Below are 24131 nucleotides of genomic sequence, written 5' to 3'. Positions count from 1 at the left end.
CAGAAGGCTGTGGGTGCTTGCCAGCAAGACCCTTAATGAAACTGATTTGCAGTGGGGGCCGTGGCAAGAGTACCCCGGGTAGGACAGGACGCTTGCCTTGCGCTACGAGTGGCCCCTGAGCACAGAGCCAGGAGTAGCCCCTGAACATCTCCCGGTGGGGCCCAGAAAATAAAAACAAATAATCGTTAAAAAAAAAAAAAGTTTTGGAGTGAAGTAACAGCCCTTGGCCCGGCTGGCGGGTGGCGGGTGGCGGGGATGGTGGCCGGGACGGTGGCGACAGCGGCCTTCCCGGGCCTGGGGGGCCTGGGGGCCGTTCCTCCGCCGCGGGGCGCCTGGCCGCGCGGCCCCCGCGCGCCCTGTTGACTTTCGAAAGCTGCCGGCCGCGCTCGAGTCCGCCGCACTGGCCTCGGCTGCGGGAGGGGGCCCGCAGGGGCAGGACGGAGGAGAGCCCTCTCCCCCGGGCACTATGAGGTGAGGAGGGGGCGCCAGGCCCCCCACTCGCCTACCGCTGCCCATCCCCCACCCCGCCGCCGCGGGTCACCGGGCATCCCCATCCCCGTCCTCGGCCGCCTTCGGGTGCCGCGCTACGCGGCTCCTGTGGTCCTGCGGACGTGAGGGACTGGAGGGCCCCGAGAGCTTCTCCCTGCACCCGCGGTCCCTGAGGAAGGTGGGGACGGGGGCGTCCCGTCCTTCTGGTTTTTCTGGGTGTGCACCGCGCAGTAGGTCAGCTCTTGAAGCGCCTGAGATCCCAGGTGGAATTTGCACTTCCCTATTAAGGCCCCCTTGATAATCCTACCTTTAGCACATGATTATCTTGAAAATATTTACCTTTTTGCACATGATAAAACTTACATATATAAATTTTAATTGAAAAATTTTACATATTTCTCATTCTGTAGTGCCTTCTGGTTTTTTTTAGTAGGAATGCTTTGTTTTATTGGTCTTTTATTTATTTATTTATTTATTTTTTGCTTTTTGGGTCACACCTGGCGATGCACAGGGGTTACTCTTGGCTCTGCACTCAGGAATTACCCCTGGCCGTGCTCAGGGGACCATATGGGATGCTGGGATTTGAACCCGGGTCGGCCGTGTGCAAGGCAAACGCCCTACCCGCTGTGCTATCTCTCCAGCCCCTGGTCTTTTATTTTTCACATGTGGAAATGCCACTTTAGATATCCATTAATTTGTTTGTTTGTTTGTTTTTTTAAAGAGCTAAACTACCTCTTTTGGCTCACCGTAGGTAACTTGGCAAGAATATTGAGTATTTGTTATTTGTTCTGATACTAGGGTTCTGCTGGATACTACACTTGGCTGAATTGGGCTATTTAATATTATGTGCCTCTGTGGATCTTACATGCTAGTGAGCAAGACAAACTATGTCAGTGGATAAACAGTTGTGTGTTCTAATGAATGCTATTAAGAACACACTTCTTCAGATAGTATGACCAGAGACTGGGGATAACCTCTAGAGTGGGAGCTAAACCATGGTCAGAATGGGTAAAAGAAATGTCATGTTCCAAGGTTTGAAAAGAGGAAAGAGCTTTACTTCTGACAACCAGTGTGGCTGGGGACTCGGGAGTAACTGAGGGGAAAGGGCTGAAGATAAGAGGTGGGAGGGAATAAGTGGGGGCCAGAATGAAAAATTTACCTTGTAGTCTAAGAAGCCACGAAGGATTTTTGTTGTTATTTTTGTTATCCATCAGGGCACAGGGCTTACTCCTAGCTCTGCTCAGGGCTGGCTCAGGAGACTATGGGTGTGCTGGGGATTGAATCCCAGTCAGCTGTGTGCAAGGCAAGTATGCCCTACCATTGTACTTTAGCTCTGACTTCCACTGAAGGATTTTTAGGAGAGGAATGAAACTCATCTGGAAAGCTAATCACATAAATGTTAATTGAAACCTTGCTCTATACCAGGTATTTCCTTGGGAACAAGAATATAGTCCTGAAATAGACAGATCCCCTGTACTCATGAAACTAATAGTTTCTGAGTAGGTGAAGGGCAATCAGATAAACAGGATAGTATCATGGATTAATAGTGTTGTTCAGAAGATGATCACTTAAAGTTGTGATGTAGGTTCTTTAAATAGTGTGTGTGTGTGTATATATATATATATACATATATATATGGGGGGATTTAATGCATGTGTTTTTTCTGTTTGGTAATCTGCTTTTCTTTAAACAAAGTATGCCTTTATTCTGTATTCAAAAGCTTGCTTTTATTGAGGGAAGCCTCTTAATTTGGTTCTTAAATTTAGTGTAGAAAAAAAATAATAGTACATAATTTTTTAAAAGCTCCAACAATAAAAATTTGTGTGAGCTATAGTAAGAAAGAATTATATAGTCATTTATGGTGACAGTCTGTGGTTCTCCTTCTCCTGCCTCATTCCAGAGTTCATGTTGGGGTTTCCCCCATTTTTTGTTGTTCAGACATCACTTGTTGTAAATAGGTTCTTTCCTCGTTATGTTGGCAGTTTGCTGAAAATCAGTTTTTATACTCTCTGCTCTTCTTTTGATTTATTTATATTATCTGCACATCAACACCACTCTGTTTTGACTACTTTACCTTTGTAGTAATTTTTTGAGCCACACCCAGTTGTGCTAGGGCTTACTCTTGGCTCTGCATTGAGGGGTCACTCCTGGAGAGCTTGGGGGAACTATATGGGGTTTCTGGGATTGAACCCCAGTCAGCCAGTAGAGAGTAAATACCCTACCCACTATATCCACTTCTGCCCCATCTTTGTCGTAATTTTCAAAAGATGGTGAGTCCTCTAGATTCATTGTTTTTCAAAATTGTTTTGAACCTTTGACTACTTCTGTGTTTTATCTTAGCTGCTAGCAAGGTGACAAAGCAAGGGAGTAGTAGGTGAGAGATGTGTCTCAGTGGAAGAAGTAGAAAAGTACTTGTCTTGCATGTGTGAGCCCCTGGGTTTCATTCCCAACACCTTATGGTCACCTCCAGGAGCACTGCCTGGATTGACCCTTGAGTATCAGCTGAGAGTAGCTCCTAAGAACCACTAGTTGTGATCCAAACCACAGACACAAATAACAGCATAGACTGTAGCATTAACATTAACTTTCTGGGGCTGGAGTGATAGCACAGCGGGTAGGGCGTTTGCCTTGCACGCGGCTGACCCAGGTTCGATTCCCAACATCCCATATGGTCCCCCGAGCACCACCAGGAGTAATTCCTGAGTGCATGAGCCAGGAGTAACCCCTGTGCATTGTCAGGTGTGACCCAAAAAGGAAAAAAAAAAGCATTAGCTTTCTGGTTTTCTAAGAGTAAACCAAGTTGAGGCCAGGGATGTAGCTCAGTACAAGCTCAGTAGTAGATGCATGTTTGAGCCCTGGATTCCGTCCCCAGTACTGAAAACAAAAAGTACATTTTTTTTTCTTCTTTTTTGGGGACCATATAGGATGCTGGGAATCGAACCCAGGTAGGCCATGTGCAAGAAAAACACCCTACCCACTGGGCTATCGATGTAGCCCTAAAAGTACTTTTTTTTTGGTGGAGATGCCGGGGAACGAAAAAGTGCATCTTTTTATTCAAATAAGATTAGAGGCAGAATTGTGTGGGTGTATTCAACTCTTTTCTTTAGGGCCACACTGGCCATGTTTTTTTCAGCTTACTAATTTTGTTTTTGAGTTTTCGGGTTCTGTGTTCGGGGGTGGGGGGTCACTATTTTTTTGTATTTCATATTGAATTCTTCAAATAATGAGCTACTTAAATTACATAATGTGGGGCTGGAGAGATAGCACAGCGGGTAGGGCGTTTGCCTTGCATGCAGCCGACCCGGGTTCGATTCCTGGCATCCCATATGGTCCCCTGAGCACCGCCAGGGGTAATTCCTGAGTGCAGAGCCAGGAGTGGCCCCTGTGCATTGCCAGGTATGACCCAAAAAAGCCAAAAAAAAGAACAACAACAACAACAATTACATAATGTATCATAGCTCTACTTTTGCATTTGTTCCTGTTGTTTCTTGGCCTTTTTATCATTTGAACACTTTGATTTCAGAAGTCTCTTATGCTTCTCCTGAAATATCTGCTATCAGTGAAATTGGTTATGCTGTTATGCACCCACCATATCATAGTCTAAACCCTCCTCCACATTTATAATACTGGCTTTAAAGATTTGTCCTGTCTGAAATCTCTTTAAGTGTAGGGCTTATTTTTCGTGTGCTTGATAAATTCCATGGAAAGATACTGATACTCACCACTAATAATATTAATGGGTGGATGAACCTTGTCTACAAATTTGGGAATGGGGAAATTTTAGTTTTGTCTCATATTATTTTGTTATTTCTAACCAGTAGAACATTGATATGGTTCTGTAATATCTACTTTCAAAGATTTTGTTTCCAATCAGGTAAAACTATTTCTTATAATTTATTTCAGTGAATAATTTTTCTTAGAACCTAACAAATACTGAAGAAAAAGCTTTTCAAATTAAGTGTATTGCTTCTTATAAAAATCTGTCCCTTAACTCTAGAGCTTTCTTAAAAGAAATAAACATTGCAGAACTGTATCCAATGCAAAAAGTTTATTTATATAATAGCTGTCCCATAAAGAGAGCCATTTATTTTATGATTTAATTTTTTATTTTTTTCATTTTAGCATTTATGACATTAACAGAGAACAGGACTTTGTCAAGAATTCTGAGTGTATTCTTGGTGAAAATGAATTAAGACCAGAGAAGAGTGAGACAGGGTTCATATCAGAAAAGAGTAGGTATTAAACTAAATGTTATACGTTATTGCGTATTTAAAGTAGAACAATACAATTAAAAATTTTAAACTTAGTTCACATAAAGTCTTTTAAAAAATATATTTAACAGCTACAAATTACTTAGAGTCATTAGTTCAAAACTGGTAGATGACTACATTTTTCAATTGTATCATAAATGGTGTAGGTCCAAGGAAAAAAATGTGAGATTTCCTCTATATTTTTTCAACTTACTAATTTTTTTTTTTTTAATTTTATTTCATTAAATCACCGTGTGGAAGATTACAGTGCTTTCAGGCTTAGGTCTCAGTTATATAATGCTGAAACAACCATCTCTTCACCAGTGCCCATATACCACCACCAAAAAAAAAAAAAAACAAAACCCACACAGTACACCTCCCATCCCGCCCCCCCATCCCCTACCTTGTAACTGATAAGTTTCATTTTACATTCTGTTTACTTTGGTTACATTCAATATTTCAACACAAACCTTACTATTGTTGTTAGGAGTACCCCACTAGATTCAGACCTACTGTGAAGACAAATAAGGTCGAGCGGCCGCTACTGCCGTTTTGAATTTCTGTATTTTAACACTAAGTCCAGGGAGATTTCTTCCAGATATTAGATCATTGCAAGCTTGAAAACCCAATCTGTGGTCGTCTTAATATGGCGGACACCGCGCCCTTCATCCCCGGAGAGAAAGAGGCGAGAGAGAGAAATACCTTTCCCCTCCTGGGCGGGCACGGGGCCGAGGCTTAGTTCTCAGGCTGGAGACATTCTGCGAGGAGTTGCCCATGCCGAAAGAGGTTTTGCTGGGTCTGGATTCACGCTTGTGCAGCTGCGGAGAGGCCGCACATGCGTGCGGCCCCCGGGATCACATCTCGGCGGTGGCTGTTTTTGAATAAGATATTTTAAATAGAAGGAATAACATCCTTAAGTAAGAAAAGCCCACATTGGGGCTGGAGCGATAGCACAGCGGGTAGGGTGTTTGCCTTGCACTCGGCCAAACCGGGTTCGATTCCCAGCATCCCATATGGTCCCCTGAGCACCGCCAGGGGTAATTCCTGAGTGCAGAGCCAGGAGTAACCCCTGTGCATTGCAGGGTGTGACCTAAAAAGTAAAAAAAAAAAAAAAGAAAAAAAAAAGAAAGAAAGAAAAGCCCACATTGTTGTAACATACATAAGGTAAGAAGTCTTAAATTTCCCCTTTATCCACTTCTGAATTTCAATAACCATTGGCTTAAAAACACTGTTGACAAACCAGAGAGACAACTCAGTGGGGTAGGTGTGTGCCCTGCATGTGGGAGACACAGATTTGAGCCTTGGCACTACATAATCACCCAAGCCCACAGGCCGTGACCAAAACACTAAGTGGTGGGTAGCCCCCAAGCAGTTGCTGAGTGTGACCCCAAAACCCAAAAATAAAAAAAGTTTCCCCACCTTTCTAGATACTTTTCTGTATACTTTACAGATACATACTTTGTAAAGTGTTTCTGCCAGAGGGGGCTGGAGCGATAGCATAGCGGGTAGGGCATTTACCTTGCACACGGCCGACCCGGGTTCAATTCCCAGCATCCCATATGGTCCCCCAGCACCGCTAGGAGTAATTCCTGAGTGCAGAGCCAGGAGTAACCCCTATGCACTGCTGGGTGTGACCCAAAAAGAAAAAAAAAAGTGTTTCTGCCAGAGTACATGTAATGCATATTATTTATTCAGTAATACAGATAAGAGGTAGCTTCTTACGTCAGTATATACAGATTTACTGTTTAGTTACTGGTTGCAAGGTGTTTCCTTACTGGCGACTTTCGGTTATTTTCAGTGTTTTTGCTCTTCTAGATGCTGGTGCACAAAATACCCTGATACTTATATGGCCTAGCCTCTTAATAGTAGTATTTCTGAGGAATAGATTCCCAGGGGGAAAAATTGGTTTATTATACATTATTTTTTGTTAGATTGTGCCAAATGGTGCTCTAAAAAGTTATATTTATCTTTAACTGGCAGTTCTTTAACATCTTAAAAGTAAAGGTTAATACAATTTAGTATTAAACAAGATATGGCCTCTTTAATAGCTATCAAATACCCTATTTAGGCTAGATAAAACATATAATGTTAAATAGTATTAATGGATATAGGTAGCAATCTGTCTGTAGGAAATACTGATAGGGCATTTATTTATTTATTTTTATAAAAACAAAGTAGTTTTATTGACGCTTGCTTAAATTTGAGGGGAGAGAAAGCCAGAGTGGAAAAAAGCAGAGACATAGATAAGAAAGGAAGAAACATGTTTGCATGGGAGAACCTGATCTTGAAGAGCAGGCCAGAGATTTTTTTCCCCAAGACTAGTTTCATTAGTGTGTTACCAAAGAGATTACACATCATTGAGTAGACAGTGCTTTTTATGGTTTTGTTTTGGTATTTAGGCCATACAAATGTTGCTCAGAGTGTTCCTAGCTCTGTGCTCAGTCACTTCTGGCAGGGATGGGGGACCAGTGGGATACTGGGGATTGAACCTGAGTTGACAGTGTCCAAGGCAACTGTCCTACCCGCTGTACTATCACTCCAGCCCTAAACAGCTCAATTTTAACCCGTGAACATTGTAAGCAACACCCTGATTAACAAAGGAAGCACTGTTAGAACACAGTGTCCTTAAAGGGCTTTTAATGGCAGATGCTGTTGGGTTCTGACCTTTCATCCTTAAGTTGGCACTTTTGCTTAGTGCTCGGAGATGTCATGAGAATGCTGGGAGGGTAGAGCTGCTGGAATTATTGTCATACCCGAGTGGTTGGCAGTGTCTTGTCTCACCGTTTGCTTTCAAACAGGTGCCTGTGGCATAGCATCGGATATTAATTCATGATTGTCTAGTCCCTCTTATTAGAAATTTGAACAAGAAGTATCTAAAGCTAGCGAGATGCTCAGAATCTCTGATAGCATTTGAGAAGGGGGGAGGAGGGTAATGTAGATCACTGTGATCAGGATCCAGTTTGTTTCAAGCTTAACTGTTAAGGTGAGTTCACACTTACCTTACTGAGGAAAAAACAGTATCTCAGTTTCTAGAGCCATGGGGAGTGAACTTCCTTCAAATAACCTTCTTGGGGCATGTTTGTGGAATAATCACCTGTTGTCTTAATATTACAGTAACTTTCAGTGTCATAATAAAATGTGTTTTGCTTAACAAAAATGAGTCCCATGGGGCTGAAATGATAGTACAGGAGGTATTTGCATGCAGCTGACCCATATGGGATGCTGGGGATTGACTTGGGTTCAATCTCCAGCACCTCATATGGTTCCCCAAGAACACCTGGAGTTATTTCTAAGTGCAGAGCCAGGAGTGACCCCTGAACATCCCCAAGTGTAAGGCCAAAAAAAAGGCCAAAAGAAGAAGAAGAGGTCAATTATTAAATCCTCATGTTGTTTTGTATATTAGTTTTTAAGACTCTTAAATAAAAAGACATAAGTTAGGGACACTGTCAAATAGTATCTTGATAAGCGTCTCATTCACTTATTTGTAGAGCAGGAAACTGGTTTTTTTTTTTTTTTTTTTTTGCTTTTTGGGTCACACCTAGCGATGCACAGGGGTTACTCCTGGCTCTGCACTCAGGAATTACCCCTGGCCGTGCTCAGGGGACCATATGGGATGCTGGGATTTGAACCCGGGTCGGCCGCATGCAAGGCAAATGCCCTACACGCTGTGCTATCTCTCCAGCCCCGAAACTGGTATTTTCTTGAGAATATAATTTTTAATTTGTTTCGAAGTCATGAAAGATTTGTTCTGGATTTCCAGGAACTTTGGACATATTTTTTTCTTCTGCTAGCTGTAAAATGATTGCTTTTGTAAATATATTGCTATTTGGAGGATACTGAAAGCATTTTTAAATTGATTTTGCCCAAATCATTTGTTTCCTCTTTGTTCCTCTCTATTTTAAATCATTATTGTTGTTATTAGAGTGAAATCGTTTTTATCTAGGAAATTTGAGAGAGGAAAGAGTCCTGTAAAGGGAAGTGATGCACTGCAGGCTGGGGTGGGCGGGGCCAGGCACCAGAATAGTCTGAAAGCATCCTCATGCAAAGCTTTATTAGGAATTATTTTCCCCAGGCTGGGGGTTAATACTGTGTTTTCTGATCACATGTATTTAGAAAGCCCTTTGTTAGGCTTCCCTCCCCCCTAAATTACACTGTTTCTCACAATTTTAATTGACATTTAAAAAAATGATGCTGTATGTAGTAGTACTTTTGAACATTGTTATTTTCCTATCCATAGATGTTGAAGAATTTAGATAAGTTAGTAATCATAGGATATTCACTTCTAAAATTGTGACAAGTTTAATTCCTAGTCCTAGAAATAATATATTTTTCAAATTGAACCTCAGGCTAAGTGATAACTTTAATTAATCTGCAGCGATGATTATCTGTAACATTAATTTGCAAGTGAATAAACTTATTGGTTTGAATAATATTTGATTGTCATCACTAACATTTTTTTTTAATTTACTTATTTTCAATTAGTGAATCACTGTGAGGGTACAGTTACAGATTTATATACTTTTGTGCTTATGCTTCCCTCATACAAAGTTCGGGAACCCATCCCTTCACCAGTGCCCATTCTCCACCACCAGTAAACCCAGCATCCCTCCCACCCTCCCCAATCCCGTCTCCCCCCACCCTACCCTGCCACTGTGTCAGGGCATTCCCTTCTGTTCTCTCTCTCTAATTAGCTGTCATCACTAGCATTTTGACATTTGAAACTCTTTACTGTATCCATATTTTTCACAGCACTGGTTATATGATAAGGAGAAAATAAAACAGAGTAAGTGGGGTAAAACACATCATAGATCAGATGTACCAACTTCAGAATATTCATCATAACTTTTCCTTCCTTGCTCTGTATAATCTTATACTTTGGATCAGGGAGTTTCATACATCCAAAATAACTTTATTAAAATACTTGTTTTCACTTGTTTCTTAGATATCTGTTGTTAAATTGCTTTTAATTGAAATGCTATTTTTTTAACTTTTTAACTTTAATTTTAATGCAGTTGGCCTAGTTCTGATAAAAGAAAGACATGTATGATTAAAATTTCCATTGCTATATAAATTATTTCATACTCTTTATAAATAAGTCATTTCTCCCTCCCTCCTCCCAACTTATAAAAGAGGAAGAAGTAAATAAATGGCTAAATAGAATGAATATTCATTTGGCTCAGTTCCTTCTTAAATGAAGACTTTTGTAAAACTAAAAATTATATAGGCTTGCTGAAAAGACTGCTGCTATCAACTCAGTAATTCTTTTAGGAGGAAGACCTCTCATGGGAAGGGCATTTCAGGATCCCTGAGATAACATGGGCATATAGCTTCAGGGAAAAATAAATTTTTCAAAATACTAATAAAATAATTTTATTTATTTATTTATTTATTTTTGGTTTTTGGGTCACAGCTGGCGATGTACAAGGGGCTACTCCTGGCTCTGCACTTCTGGCAGTGCTCGGGAAACCATATAGGATCCTGGGAATCGAACCCAGGTAGGCCACGTGCAAGGCAAACGCCCTACCTGCTGTGCTGTCACTCCAGCCCCTAACATAATATTTTTATAAAACAAAAAGGCAGAGACCAGAGGAATAGTACAGCGGATACGCATTTGCCTGGCACCCAGCTGACCTGGGCTAGAGCCCCGACATCCTGTATGGCCCTCTGAGCACTGCTGGGACTGATGCCTGCACACAGAGCCAGGTCTCACCTAAAAACAAAACCAAAAAAAATTGAAAAAGTAAATTTATAGTATGCCCTAGAAGAAATAAAGTCCAGTAGATTCATTTTGGCTGGTGAGGAAACCTCAAAGATTAGGATGTTTTCTCACATATTTGTGGAATTTTCAATAGGAGGCCCCTAAAAAAGAGACTCAGAAGAATGAAAGCCAATGAGAGGGGAGTCAGTGAGATGATAGGAAAGGGGGAGCTGTATCAGAGTCTCGGGTAAAGAATTCTCAGGAGAAATACAGTCCGAGTGAGTGAGAGCTGCCACCACTTGGCTTCAGCAGCTGCAGGTATGCGGTAGCTTTTAAGCCAGAGGATGTAAGGGACCTGGCAGTGTATGTGCTACTTTTGCCTTAAAAGTAATTCTCCCTTCATTGTAATTCATCTTTTTTCTGCACAAGTTTTTTTAAGTTATTAAAAAATTAATTTAGGTCAGGTCTGATAGCAAAAGCATATTTTAAATATTACACAGTAAGGAAAGAGATGAGGTATTGAGTGATAATGTAGTATGCCACTTTGAACCCCATCCTTTTGTTATTTTAAACAGTTGCATTATTTTTGTTTGTGTTTTACAGTTTTTGAGACAGTGCCCTTGAGTTCAGACTCTCTCTTCCAGAGGGCAGTTTCAATTCTCCATACTTCTTACTTGGACTCTGCATCTGAGCATGGTTTTCAGTACAGTCAAGTGACTTTGGTGAAAAATGACATTTTCTTAAATGAGGTGAGGTGCTTGGTACACACCCTGTGTGTTAGTTTTATTTTACTTTTAAAAGAACCCATCATTTTGGTGTATAAGCCTAGTCCTACCAAAAGAAAAAAATCCTTGGAGATAGTCACTTGGAAAGTAACAGTATTGGGAATAGAAAAACAATATATTTTATTAGTCTTTAGTAGGAAGAATTCAGGAAATAGTTTTTAAAATTAACCTACAAGGCAAAATAACATTTATAAACTTCTGGTTCTCTCTTTATATAGTACAAAACTTTTTACCAAGTGAAAAAAGCAAGAAATTATACTCAGGAAGAACTTCAAGAAACTTATGGATTTCTTCTGTTTGAAACTGAAGATCAGGTGAGGGAATTAGGTTGTAGAAAACTAATGTAGCCTCAGGTACAAAATTAGTTGCTATCATCCATCTTAGGTATTGGTATTTCAATTCTGTCTATTTGTAAGATCGTGCCTGCTCGAGCAAATCAGTGAACAATGGGATGACATTGCTACAGTGCAGGAAAGGTAGTTGTCCCTAAAAAATTTTGTAAGATTGTTTTAGCAGTCTTTATATGTTACTTAGATTTGGTGGCTTATAATGACAGTGAAAGATAATTAAGAAAAAGATTTTGATTTCCACAACTTTCATAGGGCCTCTTTAGTCACATGGTGAAATTTGGATTTAAACAGGGTTTTTAAAATATTGATGATGCCTTTAATTCATTCCAGGTCATTGTTTCCAGAGCTCATATATGTGGTTGGGGTATTAGAGTGTGCTTTGTTTTCCAGAGCTTATATATGTGGTTGGGGGTATCATGTTTGCTTTGTGGGACTGGAGGAGGCAGTAGAGCAGGCAAGTGCTTGACTCAATGTGTGGCTGGTCCCAGCTACCCCCAGGAATGACCAGATCTGAGTGTGGAGCCAGGAGTGACCCTGGACACAGGTTAGAAAGAATGAAGATGTACACTTTGAAATAATAGTTTCTTGGAAATGTTTCATGCCTCTCTCTGAAGATGAAGCATTTATAATTTCACTTTTTCCTTTGATTTGTTTTTCTTATTCCTCATGTCCTACAGTTGGCAGTTCTGCTGATTCTCTGTTCTTATCATCAGTATGATAGTTAGGAGTGGAAACTCCTGTGGATAGAGCATGTTTGCTTGCTAGGTACATTTTACATTTTGCACAGTTTTGCAATAGTAAAGTCTATAATCAAACCTTAAGTAATTCACTGGTAGTGTTTTGGTTGAGTTCATAATTTATCAAGAATAGGGTAGACGTGCTTAAAGAATAATGAGTACACTACAACATGAACACTATATAGAATATCATAAACTTAATCATCTGCTTTCAAGTAAGATATGTTCTGAATACACGGGGTGGGTGGCTTGTTCAGATTTAGTGTTGACAAAGCTTTGAAAAAGAAATCTGGAAGAACTCTGTGAACTGGTATAATTTGATTTTGCTGATAATATTTTTCTTAATGAGAGCTGGTAAAATTTTACAGAAACTTAAAACCACTATACGAAATATGATTGCCTTTAACCTCAGCTTGCCTTTAACCTAAACATGCTTTGTGCTTTGAATATATGTACAAATTTCAGGGTCTTATTTCCAAGTTTATTGTCTATAGCACTATTTCAAAATTGCCTTTCTCTTTTTTTTTTTAGGCAAAATTAGTATGTCACCATGGACTTTGTGTCAGCAGCAGTACTATTACCACATTGGGTGACCCAGCAAAAGGTAGGTCTTTTAGAAAAAATGAATCTGTTTACAAGGTGGAGTGGGATTTAGTTAATTTTACTCAATGCCTATGTGTAAATCCACTTACAGGGCTAGAGATATGGTACAGTGGGCAGGGCACTTGCTTTGCTGTGGCTGACCTGAGCTTAAGAGCTGGCACCCATACCCACTACCGTCCCCATGCACCTTGGGAGTAGTCCCTGAGCTCAGAGCCAGGTTTAGCCCAGGCACAAAAAAGAAGAAAAAATCCAGTAGGCAAAGAATCTTTAGAACCAGAATTTACAAATAAGCCTTGAGGTTAGGTTTTTTCAATTGGAACTACATGATCAAAATTTAAAACTGGTGGAAGATTTAGAAAAGGTGCAGTATCTTTCAGTGCCATGAGCACAGTCACCCAGAACTCGTGAGGACTCTTCTGAGCTGTCATAACTATGGTAAGACTAGAGAACCATCGGTAGAACTAACCAAGCTTGGCAACTGTGGAATGTGAAGGATAAGCAAGAAAATCAAATGTAAGGTAGTGTTAAGCTTTCGCTACTTTGATATTAACAGAACAACAGGAAAAGAAGTTGATAGAGAAGTTGATGAATTGAGGAAGGTAATTTCATGTTAAGAATATGGATTAATCCTAAATTTCTGTATCTTCTTTCCTCATTTGCAAAAAACAAAACTATCGGGCTTTGTTGTAAGAATTTCATGAGTATATGAAATGCTTATTAGCTGAGAAATAAGCTTTCAGTAAACGGACATTGTGTTCTTCTTGAATTAAGTTTGAGATATAGCAAGATTTTCATAAATATTTCTGGAAAATTTCCCACTGGTGGCCTAATTACTTGGGAAAGAGATAAGGACTGGTTTGAGGGCTGGTCTTTGGGCTTGCTGTTAGTTGAAAAATATTGTTACAGGGATGGAGAGAGAGTACAGTGAGTAAAGGTGTTTGCCTTGCATGTGGCCGACCCAGGTTCAATCTCCAGCACTACATATGGTCCCCAGAACCTTCCTGGAGTGATCCTGAGTGCAGATCCCTGAGCACTGCTGAGGTGGCTAGAAAAAAGTAAAAGAATATTATTACATGGGATAATAAAGAAGGAAACGATCACAATAGAACTTTTTGATCTTTACATAATATGGGGGTTGTGGAGGACCACAAGAGTTGGAAGCTATTCAGTGGCGGAGAATCAGTCAAGAAGTACAGTTTTGGGGCTGGAGCGATAGCACAGCGGGTAGGGCGTTTGCCTTGCACGCGGTCAACCCGGGTTCGATTTCCAGCATCCCATATGGTCCCCTGAGCACCGCCAGGAGTAATTTCTGAGTGCAGAGCCAAGAGTAAAGTAACCCCTGTGCATCACCGGGTGTGACCCGAAAAGCAAAAAAAAAAAAAAAAAAAGAAGAAGTGGAGGGGACTCAAGGAGAGCAGCAGATGCTGTAGAATTTGGACTTCAGGACCAAGAAAAATAATTGGGCTTCATGGTTAGTCCCTGTGTCCACCCCCTCCCCCCCACCACCCCCCCACACAATAATAGCCCTGTTAATAGCTGGAGAATAGTACTGGGTTAAGGCATGTTCCTGACACAGAGCAGTCTGCCACCACATTTGGTCCTCAGAGCACCCCTGCGGATGGCCCCCAAACAAACCAAGTTATAGAACATGCATTTTACTGATTTAAAGGATAAAAGTCAGCATGGTGGGGCTGGAGTGATAGCATAGTGGGTGGGGTGTTTGCCTTGCACGCGGCTGACCCGGGTTCAAATCCCAGCATCCCATATAGTCCCCTGAGCACCGCCAGGAGTAATTCCTGAGTGCAGAGCCAGGAGTGACTCCTGTGCATCGCCAGGTGTGACCCAAAAACCCAAAAAAAAAAAGTCAGCATGGTCAGAGTTTTGCAGCCATCAGAAGAACCGTTTTTATTACCCAAAACAGAAATTCCTTATCTGTAAGTGATTCCCCATCTCCACCCACCCCCTTTCATGTGCATATGACCTAGGCAGTCTAAGTTACTTTTTGTTCCTATTGATTTATCTGACATTTCTGACATTCCATACAAATGGAATCATACCACATATGATCTTGTAAATAATTTTTCTTAGGTTTATGTTTTTGAGATTTCATACTGTAGGTACCAATACTTCATTTCTTTTTTGGCCGAATAATCTGTCCTTGCATAGTTTTACCATATTTTCTTGATTCATTTATCGGTGGTGACATTTGTGTTTTTCTACTTTTTGACTTAGAAATATGCATGTACATACTTGTCCAAGTTTTCTGCTTAGAAACATTTACATTTCTCTATGTATATAACTACATGTGGAGTTGCTGGCTCACATGTCAGATGTAAAAATAGAAGTTTAAAGACCAATATTGAACCTTTTCTTGTGAAGGAGGTATGTACCAGACTGTGCTCAGGGCTTAATCCTGGCTCTGCCCATTTTAGTTGTTGAACCCAAGTAGAAATGGTGTTTTTTTTAAAGGCAATGTTTCAGAGCCAGACTGATAGCACAGAGTTGTTAAAGGCCTTGACTTGCTTGCAGTTGACCCTGGTTTTATCCCTCTACCATATGGTCCCCATTAGTGACCACCACTGAGATCAGAGCCAGGAGTATCCCAAAGCCCTGCCCCAAACACCCGCTCCCCAAAAAAACCAGAAGATGTTTTCTTTTCATTTTGTGGGGATAGGGTTACACCCCATGGTACTTAGGGGCTATTATTGGCTATATGCTCAGGATTGATCCCTAGTGATACTCGGTGGACCATAAGCAGGGCTAGCAATCCAGCTGAGGTTAGCCATATTCCAGGCACCTGCCTTATCTCCTCTGCTACCCTTTTGGTCCCTCTTTCTATTTTAATCATGACATTTTATCCTTTGTGTCATCATCTTTTTTTTTTTTTTCCTTTTTGGGTCACACCCGGCAATGCACAAGGGTTACTCCTGGCTCTGCACTCAGGAATTACCCCTGGCAGTGCTCAGGGGACCATATGGGATGCTGGGAATCGAACCCGGTTTGGCCGAGTGCAAGGCAAACACCCTACCCGCTGTGCTATCACTCCATCCCCTGTGTGTTATCTTCTTGAGTTAAAGATTGCCCTACACACATGAATTACATATGTGTAAACAGTCTTCTTGAGGTATAAATTAATCTATATTTTTTCTTTTATAGGTGTATACATTTCTAAGTATTCGGACTATCTTCAGGCAAGACCATGGTATCATGGGAAGTCTGGATATATTGTAATTTTTAATCTAATTAAGGTAAAACCAAAAAAAATTTCTAAAAAACTTTTAAGAACTGAATATTTTCGGACTGCAATAATGTAAATTATTATCTAAACATAGTCCCCAAAAAGGATTAAATGTGGCCGAAGTAACTGTGTAAATATAGAAAAAAAAAAGCTGCTAATTTTGCTTTTCATTTCAAGTAGAAAGTCTTTCTTTGCCTCAGTCCTAAAGAACCATTTTGTAGGAATTAAATAAAATAATGTGATTATGGGCTGCAACAATAGCACAGCGGATAGGGCTTTTGCCTTGCATGAGGATGACCTAGGTTCTATTCCTCCATCTGTCTCGAAGAGCCCAGCAAGCTACCAGGAGTATCCCATCCACACGGCAGAGCCTGGCAAACTATCTGTGGTGTATTCAATATTCCATAAACAGTAACAAGTTTCACAATGGAGACATTTACTGATGCCCGCTCAAGCAAATCAATGAGCAATGGGATGACAGTGCTACTTAATAACTGAAAATTAGTTGTGAAGCTCAATTTTTTTAATTGTTACCCTCTTATGTCATGGCCACAAGACCCTATTGATGAGCCAAATTTTTTAAGAAATGATTCTCTTAAATTTGGAGTTATTCATGTGTCGTTCGTCGTATACTGTGATAAAACTGATGGACATTTTCTTTGGGGGCCACACCCAGTTGTGCTGGGGATTACTCCTAGTGCTGCTTTAGGGGACCCTGCAATGGCAGGAATAAAATCTAGGCTTCCCACAAAGTACGTGATCCAGCCTTCAGAGCTATTATCTTCATCCAGAACTAGAGTTCTTTGGGCAGAGAGGGTCACACCGTGCAGTGCTCAGGGCCTCCTCCTGTCTCAGCACTTGGTAATCACCCCTGGCTGGGCTCGGAACCATTTTGAGGTACTGTATTGAACCTAGGTCAGCTGCGTGCAAGGCAAGCATCTTTCCCACGGTGCTATCTCTCCAGCCCCCAGAACTAGAGTTCTCTCTTTTTTTTTTTTTTTCCTTTTTGGGTCATGCCTGGCAATGCTCAGGGGTTACTCCTGGCTCTGCACTCAGGAATTACTCCTGACGATGCTTGGGATGCTGGGGATTGAACCTGGGTCGGCTGTTGCTCCGGCCTCTCTAAAGTTATTATTATTTTTGCTTTTTTGGGTCACACCCAGCGATGCATAGGGGTTACTCCTGGCTCATGCACTCAAGAATTACCCCTGGCAGTGCTCGGGGGACCATATGGGATGCCGGGAATTGAACCTGGGTCAGCCGCGTGCAAGGCAAATGCCCTACCCACTGTGCTATCACTCCAGCCCCTAAAGTTCTTTTTTATTTTATTTTTTTGCTGGTGGTGGTGCTGAGGTGGTTGTCCACACCCAGCAATGCTCTGGTTACTCTTGAATCTGTACTCAAGAATTGCTCTAGCTCTAGTTGCTCTCAACCCAGTTAACTGGTAGCTGAAACATAACAACATCTATCTGAGCTCTTTTAAATAATTTGGACAGTAAGTATTACTATTTGGCACATCTGATTCATGCTTTTCTCTTAGGGAAAAGTCAAATTTGTACCTGAGAATTATACAACTAACTATACTAGCCCATCTGTTGGCTATGATTGCCACGTGGCTGCAAGCACTAACAAGGTTTCTCACAAGACGAGTCATTTCCGCACCTTCGAACTGAGTCAGGTACTGTCACGTGGGAATAAATTCTAAGATAAATTTCTGAGTCTAATATGTCTAATTATAGGACAGGGTGGAGATAGAGACTTTCCTACTGCTCCCTGATAATTCTTCCTTTTCCTCTCTCAGTATTACCTCTATGAACTCTCAGGCAGCGCCATAACTGAACGACCCAGACAAGTCTGCCCTTACCTTATTGTAGCTTTTCAGTACCAAGAGCCTAAGAGAATGGCAGCGCCCACTCACCAGAGCCTGTAAGTGCTTCCCTCCACTCTCTGTTTCCATAGGTTTGTTTCCTTGCTTTTAGTAAAAAGCTTTAATTTTCTTTCCATTTTCTTCTAGACTTGAACTCCATAAAAATGGTAAGAAATTAATGTGCTTTTCTGAGTTTTGATTTGGTTTTTTGTTTTTTGAGTGTTTTGTTAAAATGGAGTTTCTTGCTCTTATTTTTTTAAGTTCTCACCTCTCCATGGAAAGGAAAATTAATCATTCAAGGCTATCTACTGTGTGATATAACACTAAGGTCCTCTTGCAGCACAGTAATTCCAATACAACTGTAAGTATTAATTTTTATCCTTTATTACTTTTTGTATGATTTCTTTCTCATTTTGCTGGCTTTCTGGTTTGGTTGTGATATAAATATAGTAGTAAGATTTGGGCTCAAGTACTTAAATCTATAGAGAAAAGACCACTGCTGCACACGAACTAGCTGGTGAGCAGTTAGACTTTTCTTACTGTTGACTTTTACCAAAAGAGGAAGGATTATTCCAGCCCATCCAGGAAAGTCAGAATATTCTCCGCATAAAAGGAGGAGGTAAGTTCTTCCTCACTGTGGAGTGCACCTGAAGTCTAGAGAGAATGATGGCATTAGGAAATTGCCATTTGGCAATGTAAAACTTAATGGATACTAAACATAGGTGAAAGTTTGATAATATTTTCTGAGTGTTTTTCTATATTTTGTACTACAAAGGGGAAAATATATAGACCTCACATTGGGAAAAAAATCCCTGAAAGTACTGTCTTCATCAAACAATAAGCCTCTAGGAATAAATGAAATAAGCATTGATGTGCGATGTGCTTCCTGTTGAAATGCACAGGGGTTGATAACCTCTTCAGTCTGTGGTATTCTGCCAAGCTGATCAGGAGGAAGTGTCACACACACACACACACACACACACACACACACACACACGCACACACACACACACACATTACCAGTCTGCTCTTGGGGGTCAGAGCAATAGCACAGTAGGTAAGGCATTTGCCTTGCGCATGGCCAACCTGGGTTTGTCCCCCATCATCCTGTATGGTCCTTCGAGCACCACCAGGAATGATTCCTTAGCACAGAGTCAGGAGTAACCCCTGAACATTGCTGGGTGTGTCCCAAAAACAAAAAAAGAATGAATTTGCTCTTGATGAAGGAGACTAAAGAGACACGAGTAAATGATTTCTCTGTCTTCCTGGTGGTACCTGGTCCGCAAAAATCCCTTTAAGTATGGTTTATAAAGGCACTTTGTTGAGAAAGTTGAAAAAATTAAAGTAAGGTTCTATAGAGAAAAGACAGTGGGTAGGAACCCTGCCTTGCAGAACTTGCCTTGTATAGGGCATGTCCCAGGTTTGTTCCTGAACCCCATATGGTCCCCCAAGCCTGCCACTCATGATTCCCTGAGCTCAGAGCCAAAAGTAAGCTCCGAGTTTTGCAGGGTGTAGCTCAAAGCTTCCCCCAACACACACACACCACATGCAACACATCAATGTACTATGTGTATTTCTTGAATTTTGCTCCTTTGTTTCATGGTTGTATAAGGAGATTCGATGCCCATTGTTGTTGTTTTTAATTTTTTATTAGAGAATCACTGTGATGTACAGTTACAAACTTAAGAACTTTTGTGTTTGCATTTCACTCATACAGTGATCATTTACCCATCCCTCCACCAGTGCCCATTTACCTCTACCAATGATCCCAGTATCCCTCTCACCACCCCCCACCCCATCCCTCACCACCCCACCCTGCCTCTTCGGCAGGGCATTCCCTTTTGTTCTCTCTCCTTTTGCAGTGCCCGTCTTTAAAGACGCACAGAAGTATTTGGGACAGTGCATTTTTAAGTCTCCAGCTGTTCAAATTGGTTTTTTGTATTTGAGTTTTGTTCTGGGGTGTAAAGTCACACCCAGTACTGCTCAGGGGTTGTCCCTGGCTCTGTGCTCAGGTGACTCCTGGCAGTGCTTGCGATGTCATATATGATGCTGTGGGGCTGCAGGTGCATGACCAGCACCTGAACTTGTGTGATTTCTCACCCAGCTCCCCCCTTTGAAATATGCCTTTAGGACCGAAAATACACATATACTATAGACTTTCGAAACAAAAGCTGTGGATGTGGTGTTTTTTCTGACACTGCATGATTGGCAATCCAGTATTGCCCCGAATTTGCAACTCTTTTTTTTTTTTTATTTTTGCTTTTTGGGTCACACCTGGCGATGCACAGGGGTCCCCTCCTGGCTTTGCACTCAGGAATTACCCCTGGCCATGCTCAGGGGACCATATGTGATGCTGGATTTGAACCCGGGTCGGCTGCGTGCAAGACAAACGCCCTACTCGCTGTGCTATCTCTCCAGCCCCCCGAATTTGCAACTCTTATTCCGGTATGCATGATATGATCTCTTTACATCTTCAGGTTATTCAAGAAGGAGGAATGAATTCAAAAACTGAACTGGTCTACCAGTGTTTTACATATATTTGAAAATTTATAATTCTAAACATGTGCATTATTTGCCCAAGCATCTTATTTGAGGCTTTTCTGCGGTTAAGGACTCCTTTGTGGTTGTGGTGTTTTTGTTTGCATTTATGTTAGAAAACTAAAAACTATAATGGTTAAGATACCTTTAATAATTATTGCATTTTATGATCTGTGTATATTTTTTAGACCACATGATCTGGATTTCAAGTATGTCATGAAAGTGTCATCTCTGAAACAAATACTACCACAAGCTGTCTTTAAAAAACAGAATAACTTGGAACAAAAAGGTCTGTTTAAATATACTGGCATGCTGTTTGTCCTAGACTTTGTTCATTTTCTTCTGCTTTTTTACACACACTTCTGTTTCTCCTTAAGTAGTTCTTTAAAGGGTCTTTTGTGAAATGGTAGAGCTGCTATGAGTCGATATCTTCAAGGTGGCAAGCTAGAAACTGAATGGCGTTTCATTCTGTGACTAGCTTTCACACAAATAGTAAGCAGACAAGCTTATAGATAGCTGGAGATTCATAACCATTCCTTTTAGGGGAAAGTAGTTATTTTTGTTGTAGTTTTTTTGGTTTACAGATAGAAAGACAAAAAAAAAAGAAAGTTTCAGGTCATTCAAATTCATGAAATATGGAGGTGGTCTGTACTTGTAGTAATGTCAGTATAAAGGAAATAGTTTCCAAACATTTTATACAGTAAATTTTTAGTGAGTTTTATAACCACTAGTTGAATAAATTTTTTAAATAGTGTTCCTAGTAGCTTTATTTTGGGGGCATACAGAATTGGTTATACAAATGCATAATGTGTGGCTGGAGCGATAGTACAGCAGGTAGGGCGTTTGCCTTGCACACAGCATACCAGGGTTTGATCCCCAGCATCCCATATGGTCCCATGAGCACCATGAGCACCAAGAATAACCCTTGAGCATCACTGGGTGTGACCCAAAAAGCCAACAAAAAACATAATGCCTTTTCTAAAAATAGAAAATAATCTGCTTCTCCGTTTTTTTTTTCTGCAGTCTTTTCTCAAGAAATGTGCTTCAATATATATGAGGTGGAACTGTCAAACAAAGAAGGAGGAAAAATAAGTGAACTAACAGAATACATTAAAAATGAACAATTGGTAAGAATCATCAGTTTGAAATGTGATTATTTTTATTCTGGAGAAATTGTAATCCACATAATAGTTAACTGTGCCCACCTGTGGTTATTTTTTCTTGCTGAAAGAATTTTTTGCATTTAATATTACTGATACAATACTTACTGATTAATGTTTTCATCTACCTTGTATCTCAGTTTACTTTATTACTCAGATTACTCTGGTAATTCTAGACAGTTTTATTGAGTTAATATTTCATAGTCCAAAATTTAAGAATGAGGAGAGAGGACTAGAGTGATAGTAGATCAGGTAGGATGTTTGTCTTGCACACGGCCAACCCAGGTTTGATCCCCTGCATCCCATATGGTCTTCTGAGCACCACCAAAAGTAATTCCTGAGTGCAGAGCCAGGAGTAACCCCTGAGAATTGCTGAGTATGACCCAGAAACAAAAATAATGAATTTTCTCAAATCTTTTGTTGGCTTTTTTTTTTTAATGACAGAAAAATTGAGTGTCTCTTTATTAATCAATGGACTGTTTGTGAGATTCTTCTTTAAAATTGACCTTTAGGACTATCAGAGCAATAGAATGGTGGGTAGGTAGAATCGGTAGGCAAGGACCTTGCCTTGCACAAAGCCTACCTGGGCTTGATCCCTGGCAGTCCATATGGTTTCCCGAGCACTGTCAGATGTGGCCAAATGTTCCCAAAATCAAAGGGGAAAAAAAGTGATCATTTTCATCGGGACAGTCAGTGGGGAACAGGAGAAGGGGCCTGAGCACACAGTGACTGCCTCTGCTTTTTCCATGGTATGGAAATTGGAACTACTGGTACTAATAAATAGAATTGCAGACCTTTCTGCTACATTAAACCAGGATTTCTTTTTGTGTGAGGATAGGAGTAGATGCTAGGGACTTCCACACCATCCAGCAGAGCTGGGGTGCAGGGGGAGACTTGTGCCTGGTGTTCAGAGTTGGGTGCCTGTGTGGGCAAGGCATCCAGCCCGACCACTGAGCTGGATCAAGCCCAGCCTAGCAGTGGAGCACTGTCCTTTCGTTTGAGTTCTGGAATCCACCAAAGGCTACAGTCATCTGCATTCCTTGTTATCAAGGGACCGGATTACATAATATTTTCTATCTCTCTGAATGCTTTGTAATAAAGTATAGTTTTATCGAATAATGTTTTTGGATCTTTATTATTCCAGGATTTTGTGCTATGTTTAAGATGCTAATTGTATGCCTGATAATTCACCTTGACTTTAGTGGTTAAGTGGTAATGGTCTGATTCTGTAGTAGCATTAGGAAGTATCAGACCTTCTGAAGATTTCAGTGAAAAAAAAAATGATATACCCTCTGGTTGATGCCTTTGTGGTTGTGGCCAGGGACTTGCGTGTTCTGTTACTGGGGATAAATTCACCTGATTCATATACAACTAACATTCCAGTTTTTTTTCTTTTGATTTTTGGGCCACGCAAGGTAGTTCCCAGGAAGCCAGGCTGTAGCGGGGACTAGAAGGTGCTCTTCTGGCATGAGAGTTGTGCTCTTGCCCTTCAGGCTAGTCCTGAGGATTGTGTTTGTTTCTCTTCTCATGACTCAAGAAGGAAGAGTGGGGTACAGGGAGAAAGAAAGGAATTGCATCTTCTCACTTATTTATTTATTTATTTATTGTTTAAGGCGATCATCAAGTGCTTAGAAGATCGGGGATTTTTCATTTTACTTACGTCATCAGCCTTACTAGCGGAAACAAGTAAGGACAACTTTCTTGAAAAAATGCTATTTAGTGTGTTTACTTACGTTTTTTTAGGTCTCAACCTAATTTCTCTTGTCTTTGTTTTTCTAATAGATCTTTTAGAGGAACAGATGAGTCTGTGTGGTTTGCATGTTTTCCATTCATCCCTGCCAACAGGTAAGGGCCAGTGACTTCCGGTCCATTCAGACCCCATCTTAATAAATTCCTGCACAGCACTTGACCTTGTGATCTATTTTCTTCTCAAGTTGTTTATGATGATTTGTTACTGGCATTCACTGTTTCAACACCAATCCTCCCACTGCTGTCACCTTCCCTCCACCATTGTCTCCATTTTCTCACCCACTCCTCATGGCTTCCTATGATAGGCCCACAGTAATTATTTTGAATTGCTTGTAACCGCTAAATGGCTAATGGCAAGGTAAAAAATAATAATAATAATAATAACTTCAGTAAAAGAAAATTTGTGAAAATTGCTCTATCTCCCCTTGGGGGCATTAAGTCCTTGACTGAGGGCTTACTGAGCTGTTGTTGTTAGTATGCCTCCTGTGTTGATATTCTTGTTAGTTGAGCTTAGTTTCCACATTATATTCCTATCCAATCTGGTATGCTCCTATAGGGATGTTAGTATTATAGCAACGTGGAGATGTTGCTGCAGAAAATCCAAAATGTTTACCTGAACAGTGAGCTTACATGATGGGGATGGGACATGGGTGTGGCTGCGGGGAGC

At 40.8% G+C, this 24131-nt stretch overlaps 1 protein-coding gene across 2 annotated transcripts in view; it reads left to right on the top strand.

Moving 5' to 3' along the window:
• Positions 1-24131, top strand: part of TASOR2 (transcription activation suppressor family member 2) — a 55302-nt gene that overhangs the window by 6796 nt on the left and 24375 nt on the right. For both annotated transcript variants that reach the window (XM_055147042.1, XM_055147041.1), the window contains exons 2-13: positions 11041-11186; positions 11441-11536; positions 12841-12913; positions 16069-16160; positions 17691-17828; positions 17952-18076; positions 18165-18184; positions 18279-18378; positions 20744-20844; positions 21579-21682; positions 23329-23401; positions 23498-23560. In XM_055147042.1, the coding sequence (XP_055003017.1) occupies positions 11041-11186; positions 11441-11536; positions 12841-12913; positions 16069-16160; positions 17691-17828; positions 17952-18076; positions 18165-18184; positions 18279-18378; positions 20744-20844; positions 21579-21682; positions 23329-23401; positions 23498-23560 (1131 nt within the window). The remainder of the gene's footprint in view (positions 1-11040; positions 11187-11440; positions 11537-12840; positions 12914-16068; positions 16161-17690; positions 17829-17951; positions 18077-18164; positions 18185-18278; positions 18379-20743; positions 20845-21578; positions 21683-23328; positions 23402-23497; positions 23561-24131) is intronic.

The sequence above is a fragment of the Sorex araneus genome, chromosome 9, assembly GCF_027595985.1.
Source record: "Sorex araneus isolate mSorAra2 chromosome 9, mSorAra2.pri, whole genome shotgun sequence".
In the NCBI taxonomy this organism is placed as follows: Eukaryota; Metazoa; Chordata; class Mammalia; order Eulipotyphla; family Soricidae; genus Sorex; species Sorex araneus.
The sequence above is the reverse complement of the archived record's forward strand: the minus strand, read 5'-3'. Positions and strand labels throughout refer to the sequence as shown.